Genomic DNA, 9,953 nt, shown 5'->3' with positions numbered 1-9,953 from the left:
TAGAAGTACCAGAATGTAGGAACAATCCTGCAATCAAAATGTTCCTCAAATAAAAGTACAAAAGTATTATCATCAACATATAGTTAAAGTAGCGACAGTAAAAGTAGAGTGTAGGAATACTCTGAGTAAAAGTCCTGCATTCAAAATGTTCCTCAAGTAAAAGTATTAAAAGTATAAGTATACAATTGTGGATTTACTCCAGGTGGAACTACAGTCTGATTTAACACTTGATTATATTTCACATCATTCATCCACATCTGTAAAGTAACTAAAGGGATTAAATGCATGTAGTGGAGTAAAAGTACACCTTTTACCTCTGAACTGTAGAGGAGAAGAAGAACAAAGTAGCAAAACATTGAAATAAATAGTAAATAGTACTTGAGTATATGAATTTAGTTACTTTACACCACTGGCTATAAAGATAGAAAGACTAAGCCTTGAACAGAGGCATGAAAATACATGTTCACAATGCTCAAGAGTCCTGCCAAAATTATAAACTAACTGCTACACAATTAAAATAAATGCTTTTATATATTTCTATTAGGCGTTTCTGTTATTATTGACACTGCTGCTTTAGTTGTTCTGACTGCTAAAATCCTGTTATTAATTCCTCATTTTAAAGCCGATATTCCGTGGGGTCGGGGGGCTCGGATCCTTGTCACCTTTTTCATAACTGATGAGTTTGCATCCCTGTGATTATATTTCACATTATTAATCCTAGATAGATAGATAGACAGACAGACCGACCGACCGACCGACAGACCGAGAGATAGAGAGATGGATATATAGAAACTTAACAGTATTTTTTTTTCACTGTACAATATTTAATTTTATATTCTGTTCTTGTTTTTCTTATTATATTTACATGAATATAGACTCATGCATTTACTTGGTCATTTACAACATTCTCAGCATTACTTAGACAACTGCCTAATTTTTTTTTGACATGTATAGTTTACTTCATCTGCATTACTTGCACATCGGTCTTGCAATATATGTACCATTTTATTTCCACTTTGTTTCTTCTTGCACTCTTTTATTGTTTTTTAAATGTGTTTGATGTGCTATATATTGTGTTGCATTGTTGGAAAAGCTTGGGACTTGAGATTTGTATTGCCACATATCTACCCTGTAGTAGCTACTGCGCATATGACAATAACGCTTTTAAATGCATCATAAGACGCGTCTACTTTCTAATACAAAATTCCCATATTCCAGCTTTGTGTCACGACTTGAATGCATCATAAGACGTGTCGACTTTCCCAGCTTCCTCTGCACTTCCTGCTTTCACCGCAGAGGAGAAGTGGGACTGAACGAAAACAAAATGCGATAGTTTAACTTCACTGATGAGCTGGGGTCAATGACAGCGTTAACAGCGCTACTCGGCATAATTCACCGACCTCTTATTTAAATGTCATATCTCTTAACTTAAGGCGTGTGGCATTAATATAACATTAAGCATGCAGTTTCCTCCCACCAATGGAGACTTTACGTTCGTCTCTTCGACAGAGGCTGAAGGTAGGCTAACCAGCAGAGCTCCACAGCTAGCAGGCCTCAGCAGAGCAAACCATTCACCAATACTATAACGTTGTGTTATTTTCTTTATTTGTTTAACTTTAACATAGCGCAATTACCAACCTACGAATTCATTCAGACACTGTGTTTTTTAATATTTAACACACTTTAAATGTGCCAGCTATTTTTTAGCTATGCGAATGAGTAGCCGATTGATACGTGTCGTTCACTAAGCTAGCTTACAAACACCATTAAAACAATGGAAGCTTTATTTGATATATCTCGCTGTTCAGGTGATGTTGCTATTAAAGACGCACTTTATCCTTCAAATATAGCTCAATGACAATGCACAGTACGAAGATGGCCACAATATAACTTAAGTCCCACTCTTGTTTACACTGGCCACCACCTGACGTAGTGTGGGTGGTTCACTGGTGTAAAGCAACTAAGAACATTTACTCGAGTACTGTACCATTTTGTTGCTACTTTATAATTCTACTACACTACAATTCAGATGTAAATGGTGTACTTTTACTCCACTACATGTATTTAATCCCTTTAGTTACTTTACAGATGTGGATGAATGATGTGAAATCTAATCAAGTGTTAAATCAGACGTTACTTCCACCTGGAGTAAATCCACCAGCTACCCTGCAGTACACAAAGTCATTCAAACTAGCTGCACCTTTACCAGCTTTGAGAACACTTTCATGATCAATCATTATAAAACATATCATATATATTATTCTGAAATGGACCAATCTGCACAACGACTACTTTTACTGTCGCTACTTTCACTATATTTTGATGATAATACTTTTAGAATATGATATAATCGGAGAGATGAACCCCTCTTTAATGGTCACACATGCAAAGCACACACAGTGACATGTGTTCTCTGCATTTAACCCATCCTAGTACCTAGATCCTAGTACATGTCTAGTACTAGGAGCAGTGGGCAGCTATACAGCGGAGTGGGGGGGAGGGGAATATCCGGTGCCTTGCTCAAGGGCACCATGGCAGGGCCCAGGAGGTGAACTGGGACCTCTCCAAGTAGCAGTCCACACTCCATATTTAGGTCTGTTTGGGGACTTGAACCGGCGGCAACCCTACGGCTCACAGTCCAAGCCCCTACTGACTGAGCCACTGCCGGACAATTCTATTTTTACTTGAGTAACATTTTGAATGCAGGACTTTTAGTTGTAACAGAGTATTCCTACACGTTGGTACTTCTACTTTTACTTCAGTACAAGAGTACTTCTCCTACCTCTGGGGGAGGTAAGGCCAAATTAAATATACAGTAACTAAAACAGACATAACATAAAATAGACTCTTTATGAGTACCGAGAGTAGAGACTAAAGAAAGAACTACATTATTTATTTATTTATTTATGAATAGATGCTGTACAATGATGGTACTATACTGTTAGGTCACCGAGATGGTGTCTTTAAATTGCCTTTCTTTGTGCAAGCAACAGTACAAGCCCAAATATATTCAATTTACAAGTAACAGCAGCAAACACTCACATTAATTATGATTGATAACCTGATGGTTTCAGCTTTAGTTCAGGTGGATGTTTTTTTCTTCTCCAGTACTGAGTGAGATGGTTATTTTATCAAAAGGGAAAATATAAGGGGGGAAACTGATATTAGTGGGTCTTGCGCAAGATGGATTAAAAAATTGAAATGCCAAAACATTCATACTGTGTCGGCGGTATTTCTTCACACATCCTAGTGCTTAATGTTTTCCTTGTGCCACACCACTTAAACAAGCAAACATGTTTTCCACAGAGCTCAGCGGCACCATCAGTGCTCCGGACGTTAAGCTGAACCTGGGCAGTGACAACGGTAAAGACCCGTACACCACCACCTTCCTGAGGCAGCGAGGCTACGGCTGGCTGCTGGAGGTGGAGGAGGATGAGAGTGAAGAGAGCAAACCTCTGCTGTGAGTTAGCTTTTTGAAACTTATGCTTTTTGAAATGCAGATTTATAATTTGAGTACAGACTTTTTGTTATGGATCATCAGACCCCAGCCAGTGGTAGTGTTTGAGAATCTGGCTGTAGCTCACACAAGTCTTTAATGGCTGCTACAAACCTTCATCAGAGTAACCGGGACCACCTGTATACCAAGTGAATTCAAATGATCATGCATCTCTAGGTACAATTAGTCTTTCATTTAACACTGGTATCAGCAGGTACAGGACATTACAACAGCAAGGGTAACACTAAGGGTGTCCCTACAGTCAACTACTGCAAACCAGTCAGTGCGGTTTGGTTCAGTCGCCATTGTTGAGAGAGGTGTGCTGCGTTCAGGACAGGCAGCTAGGCTAGCTCTCAAAGTGGAGTCAGGTTAGCAGTAGACCAGAAACCTAATTGTGAATATCAGTATGATTCGTCAGAGAAAACATTTTACAGCTCCTTAAGAACAAAGCACGACTCTGAGATGATTAGCTTTGAACTCTATGATACAGCGTTACTCCAGGGCAGTCTCCACTGTCTGTCCCCTCTGTAACACCGAGATATTCCTGTTTTAATGAACAGATAAGTGTTACTACTGAAGACCTCTCATTAATGCTACCTGTCATTTAAAGGATTTTCTGTGGGTTGTTCACTACAGTAACTTAGCTGCTCCACTGTTAGGATGGAGAGTCATGTGCACAGTTGTATTGAATAAGATATTGTTTGATTATCGTCACAGAGGTTAGGTGACAATTAGTTTTAGGGGATGTCTCCCAGCCAGAGTTCCCATTAGAATATTTTTTTGCTGGTCAACATGTCCGTTAAAGTTCAAATCTTCCGGAGAAAATGAGAAAAGTGCCGGTCAAAGATCTTCTTTGTTATTTATTGAGCTTTAAAACAAATTGATATGATTCGATATTAAACAAACTAATTATAGTAGATTAACTACATTATTCAAAAGTGTACAGTAACTTACAATAACACGGGAATAATAAACGGAGCGCTCTCTCTCTCCTGACAGCCCGTCAGTATCATGCAGCTCGTGGATCAGTAATGAGTGACCCGACATGTCCATATCGATCAGATATGTCACATACTCTTCTTGTCTGTCACATACTCTTCTTGTCTGTCACATAAGTGGCGCAACTGATGCGGTATTGCGCTAAGGGGAAATTATTTTGACCGGACACTTTGACCGGAGAGATTTAGATTTGCCGGTCTTCAGCATATTTTACTGGTCATAGTCCGGCTAACGGGAACTCTGCTCCCAGCCCTATGAAACAGTTATTGAACAGTGAGTCACAGAGGAAAGGTGCTGCTGCTGAACCACTTATAAAGCATGTTTTACTTTATGCCACATCCCAATTATTATCAACACCAAAAAGTGTCTGATGTTAGACGCAGAGACAACTGACAGGTACATATCTTACATTAATAAACAGCTGGACGTCAGCTCTGTTGATGAATATTGTTGTGTCTGTGTGAAGGGAGGAGCTGGACATCGACCTGAAGGACATCTACTACAAGATCCGCTGTGTGCTGATGCCCATGCCGTCCCTGGGATTCAACCGGCAAGTGGTTAGGGACAACCCGGACTTCTGGGGCCCTCTGGCCGTGGTGCTGCTCTTCTCCATGATCTCCATCTACGGACAGTTCAGGGTGAGAAGGACACAAGGATGAGACCTGTGGCATCCCCATTCATACATTCAGCCATGTTTCCCACACTGTTCCACTGCAGGACACACCTGTAACCTTGGTCCTTCCATAATATGAATGTTCTGCTTTTTATATTTTTCTCTTTATTTTACCGACTGGGAATACATAATGAGCCCACAGCGAGTTGAACTGTAAGAGACTATTTGTATGTGCGGTTTGGCAGTTAAAGAAAATGGATGTGAAAAAGAGAACAGTACTTCAGAATTGGGGACATTAGCTGCGTTCACACCGGAGTACTTTTCCCCGTACTTTTCCCCTTTAGTTCCGTTAGTACCCCTTATGTTGCGTTTACACCTAAAAAAGTACATAGTGCCGGGAACTTTTACCCCCATTTTTAGTGCCTGCTAGAGAGGTGGTACTATCCTGGGGGAAAAAGTGCCCCAGTTCTGATTGGCTGGGCGAATTGCAAACCACGCCCGTAAAACTCTGAAAAGTTTTGTGAAGCTACCATTGTATTTGTGGCATTAGCATTATTAGCGTTAGCATTAGCCCCGCGCACCAACGGAGAGAGAATAACTTATGGCAACACAAAAGAAAACATGGGAGCGGTGGAGTGATGAGGAGGTGTCGGTGTTCTGGCGATTTACTCGGAGTAAGGCACTTAGCCCTTAGTTACTCCTGGGAGAATGTCCCTGTAATTGGTAATTGTAAGTAGCTTTGGATAAAAGCGTTAGCTAAAATGAAATGTAATGTGTTGAGAGATGTATCCATAGATCTCTCCATGTTGCTCTCAAAGTGCACTAGATTGATGCTTTTAACTTCAATATTTAAAAAAAAATCTTCCCGGGGGAGCATGCCCCCGGACCCCCCTAGAGGAGGTGAGGTCTGCCCCCCACTCATAAAAAAAATAGCACTTTATTGCTGGGACTCCCAGCAGCTTCTACTGAAGCCTTCCGAGTAAATCGCCAGAACGCCGACACCTCCTCATCTCCACCGCTCCCATGTTTTATTTTGTGTTGCCATAAGTTAGTCTCTCTGCGTTTCTGCGCTGGGCTAATGCTAATGGTAATAATGCTAATGCGAGGATAATAAAATGGCGGCTTCACAAAACATTTTGGGAGTTTTACGGGGCGTGGTTTGCAATCCGCCCAGCCAATCAGACATAGGAACCTTTTTCTCCCACGAAAGTCCCTGCTCTCTAGCTGGGACGGAAAAGGGGGTGAAAAGGTTCTCATGAACTAATTTTAGTTCCGGCTCTTTTTGGTGTGAACGCAACATTTCGGAACTATATCGGAACTAAAGTGGGAAAAGTACTGCGGTGTGAACGCGCCTAAGGGCACTGCTCAGGCTAGAACAATGATCCTATCAGTTTTCGGTTTCATCTTTTTATTTCCCCATATTCTGTCCCTGTGGGGGTGTGAAACACTTTTTCTCGATGTGATGTCTTCTTGGTCCATACAAACCCAGTAGTACAATGATAGCAGAGGTCGCGTTAACCGAATATTTTCCGTCAATGACGGATGTTTTCTAACAATGACGGAAAAATCTGAAAGCAGTCCGTCATTTTGACAGATTAGAACACAATTTGGAACAGCGCCAACATGTCCTCCAGCGGCCCACATTATATTACATCCTTAGTGGCCAGGTCGACTGAGGGCGATCTACTGTACTCTACTGTAGTCTGTAACTATTATTTAGTCATTCCCACCCCTGTCCAGTTGGTGGCAAGTGTGTGCATATTAAGTAGCTATTGTCTAGTCTTGTTTTTGACCTCGTTGTTTAACCGGCTTTAGCAATCGCAAAATGTCACGGCAGCTGATCGTCCGAAGCTTTTTTAATAAGCCCAGTAGTTGTGATGGTGTGGATAAACCAGGTGAAAAGAGGGATTGATGCGGTGGAGGATGAAGGACAAGCCAGTAAGACTAAAACTGACAACGTTCAGCCAGCGGCAGAGGGGCAAGCAAGTGGCAAGGAGTTGAAGCGTGAGTACCGGGTTCAGTGGGAGCAAGAGTTTAAGTAGCTGGGGAGGGAAGATGGCAAAATGTTCTGCGACACCTGTAGAAAAGCTAAAATGAGTAACGGATTTGTCCGAGGGTGCACGACGATGCAGAAATCAGCGTTCAGGCTACAGCAGGTCAATTGAGTTGTTCTTGTAAATGTTGTGTTCATATTCTGATTGTAATTGTCTCATTTAAAACAATGGCATTGTTCATATTTGCCTGTTTAGGCACAATGGTCGCGGTGTTTTTAGCGGCCTTTGCCCCCCTCTGCTGTGCCGTCAGTGCAGGAACAAATCAATCATTCATGTTCGTGTTGACATGAAAAGTGACCACACGGTCGGGTCTCTGTTCATCTTTTTGTTTCTCCATGCCCTTAAAAGCTCTGTATGAATCATTAAAACATGAATGAATGAACATTTGCTGCTCAGTACCCAAACTTAAATATTAAATATGTCTCATCTCATCATTAAAACATGAAAAATAAAATGACGGATAATAATGGATTATGACGGAAATTTTACGATCCTGTCCGTCAACATGACGGACAACGAAAAAGTCTAATGCAACCACTGAATGATAGTGACCTTTTATTTTAAGATGTAATCAACCAATCCTTGTTTCGATGTAACAAAACATCTGATCAGCCAATATAATATAGCCAATATCTGAAAGTCCCCGAAAATATCATTTCTATTTGTGTCAGCTCCTGAGAAGTGCCGAATGTATCATTTACGAAGGCGTCCTTAAAGCGTGCAGAGGACAGTGGACACAAAGACAAGATCTGTGGTAGTTAGTTCCTGCAGTGGAAAAGAGCTATTTCCTCACTCACTGTTCAGAATCAAATACAGCAGAAGCTAATGAATCCTCATCTATTTCATTCTTAAACTACATTTCGAAATTACAACTTCAAATTGAAGACATTATACTGAAGAATTGAAAGTCATATTTGTGGAGCTGTTCTTTGGTACCTATTGTTGATGTATATAATATGATATGCATGTCAGTGACTTGTTGTAGTAACATGTTTTCAGTGCTGATGCTAAACTCTCAAAGCTTTTATTTGGCAGGTCGTGTCTTGGATCATCACCATCTGGATATTTGGCTCACTAACAATCTTCCTGCTGGCTCGTGTTCTGGGTGGTGAGGTAAGCAGCGGACACAGAGTCATCTCCTCAGTCAGACACCACTGGACCTGTTCTCATGGAGTCCCTTTGTTCTCCTGCGCAGGTTTCCTTCGGCCAGGTTCTTGGAGTGATCGGATATTCCCTTCTGCCTCTCATCGTTATCGCTCCTCCACTTTTGGTGATTGGAGGGTTTGAGATGGTTTCTACACTAATCAAAGTGAGTCAAACGTGCAAAATGAAGGTTCTGAATACTTTCTGAATTCTGTGAGGATAAATGGCACCTAAGAAAACCTGTTTTTGGTATAAGAAGATGATTATTGTTAGTAAAACACTTTTTTTATTATTGAAATTTTTTGTATTGGTATTTTGTTTTATCCAGCAAAGGACACTACAAAAAAGTGAACAATAATTCAAAAGAGAAAACTCAAAACAACAAATGATTAACAATAATGGACATGTGAAATTGTAGTTGAACACAATGTAGATTTGAACAACCTCTTGCTTTCTGACTTATGTGGAACATCTCAGATTGATGAATACATATTTCTGGTATTGTGTGCTCCTGTCTTTCAGCTGTTCGGAGTGTTCTGGGCTGCGTACAGCGCTGCGTCACTGCTCGTCGGAGATGAATTTAAAACCAAGAAGCCCCTCCTCATATATCCCATTTTCCTTTTGTACATCTACTTCCTATCATTATATACTGGTGTGTGACTGGATGAGTTTCACTTTTGGACATTTTCATGGACATGGACCCTGGAGCATGGGGGAGGATGGCTCAAAACAATGGAACGAGATTTATTTTTAAAGTTGTTTATTTCTTTTTTAACTCTGTTAAATTGTAGAAGGTGGGGAGTAGGAAATATATATCATTGTAAATAGGTGTCCCTTGTCTTTGGTCAATAAAATGCGTATGCTTTTACACCTTAAACTTAGCCTAACCCCTTAAACAGGATGCAGACGTCTCGTAAAACATCAACAAGAAGTTACAGGGTTATATATTAGTTACATTATTTCATTTTTATTCATTATCCCTATGAAGAATTTGATGCCACATTTTTGTAATGCATATATTCATGCTTAAAAAAGAATTGAAGAAAATAATGGGATGGTATCAAAAAGAGATGGTTTTGCATAACCTTTTCATTGCTGTCATGTACAATGAAAACTCCATTTATGCTTTTGAGTTTTCACGGTCGTGTTTTCATTTCAAACCTTTATTTAACCCGGGGAATCCCATTTAGATCATCGATCTCTTTTTTAAGGGAGACCTGCAGCAATTTTCTTAATTTATGGATTTCAGCAGCTGAAGTGGGTCACTATGTGGTGCCTTGTTTTTTCACCCCTGTTCCCATTTAATACAGATACCTAATCATGATCAATAATTGCAGTAAATGAAAAGTGATTTGTTCCTTCAAAATCTGATATTTCCTGACTGAGTTTTTAAAATGATATACAGTAAGCACAGTTGGCCACACTAATATATTAAACAGTTGTGCTGTAACAGGTTAGATTAATCCCAAACATCCCATTAAAAACTTTTAAATCATGAGGTAAATGTCACTTCTGAGATGTCCACTATGGGGCGCTAGAGAGCAGTCACTAATTCCCCTGATGCTGTACAGTACCAGACAAAAGTTTGGACACCTCATTCAAAGGTTTTTATTTATTCTAATATGTTTCTACTTTGTAGATTAATACT

At 40.2% G+C, this 9,953-nt stretch overlaps 1 protein-coding gene across 1 annotated transcript; it reads left to right on the top strand.

The window, feature by feature from the left end:
- The first annotated feature begins 1,253 nt into the window (after nt 1-1,253).
- Nucleotides 1,254-9,674, top strand: yipf4 (Yip1 domain family, member 4). Its single transcript, XM_034215016.1, has 6 exons — nt 1,254-1,518; nt 3,307-3,460; nt 4,962-5,133; nt 8,198-8,275; nt 8,358-8,471; nt 8,828-9,674. Exons 1-6 carry the CDS (start codon nt 1,461-1,463, stop codon nt 8,963-8,965), a joined length of 714 nt encoding a protein of 237 aa, XP_034070907.1. The 5' UTR covers nt 1,254-1,460; the 3' UTR covers nt 8,966-9,674.
- The last annotated feature ends 279 nt before the right edge of the window (nt 9,675-9,953 follow it).

The sequence above is a fragment of the Gymnodraco acuticeps genome, unplaced genomic scaffold (genome assembly GCF_902827175.1).
Source record: "Gymnodraco acuticeps unplaced genomic scaffold, fGymAcu1.1, whole genome shotgun sequence".
NCBI classification, from domain to species: Eukaryota; Metazoa; Chordata; class Actinopteri; order Perciformes; family Bathydraconidae; genus Gymnodraco; species Gymnodraco acuticeps.
Note: the sequence above shows the minus strand (reverse complement) of the source record. Positions and strands in the feature narration are given on the sequence as shown.

What these genes read in the sequence shown, in the direction of transcription:
- yipf4 (XM_034215016.1), top strand. Translation starts at nt 1,461, where the DNA reads ATGCAGTTTCCTCCCACCAATGGAGACTTTACGTTCGTCTCTTCGACA. An exon ending in GAAGAGAGCAAACCTCTGCT is followed by an intron (nt 3,461 to 4,961) that starts GTGAGTTAGCTT and finishes GTCTGTGTGAAG; the next exon opens with GGAGGAGCTGGACATCGACC. An exon ending in CTCGTGTTCTGGGTGGTGAG is followed by an intron (nt 8,276 to 8,357) that starts GTAAGCAGCGGA and finishes TCTCCTGCGCAG; the next exon opens with GTTTCCTTCGGCCAGGTTCT.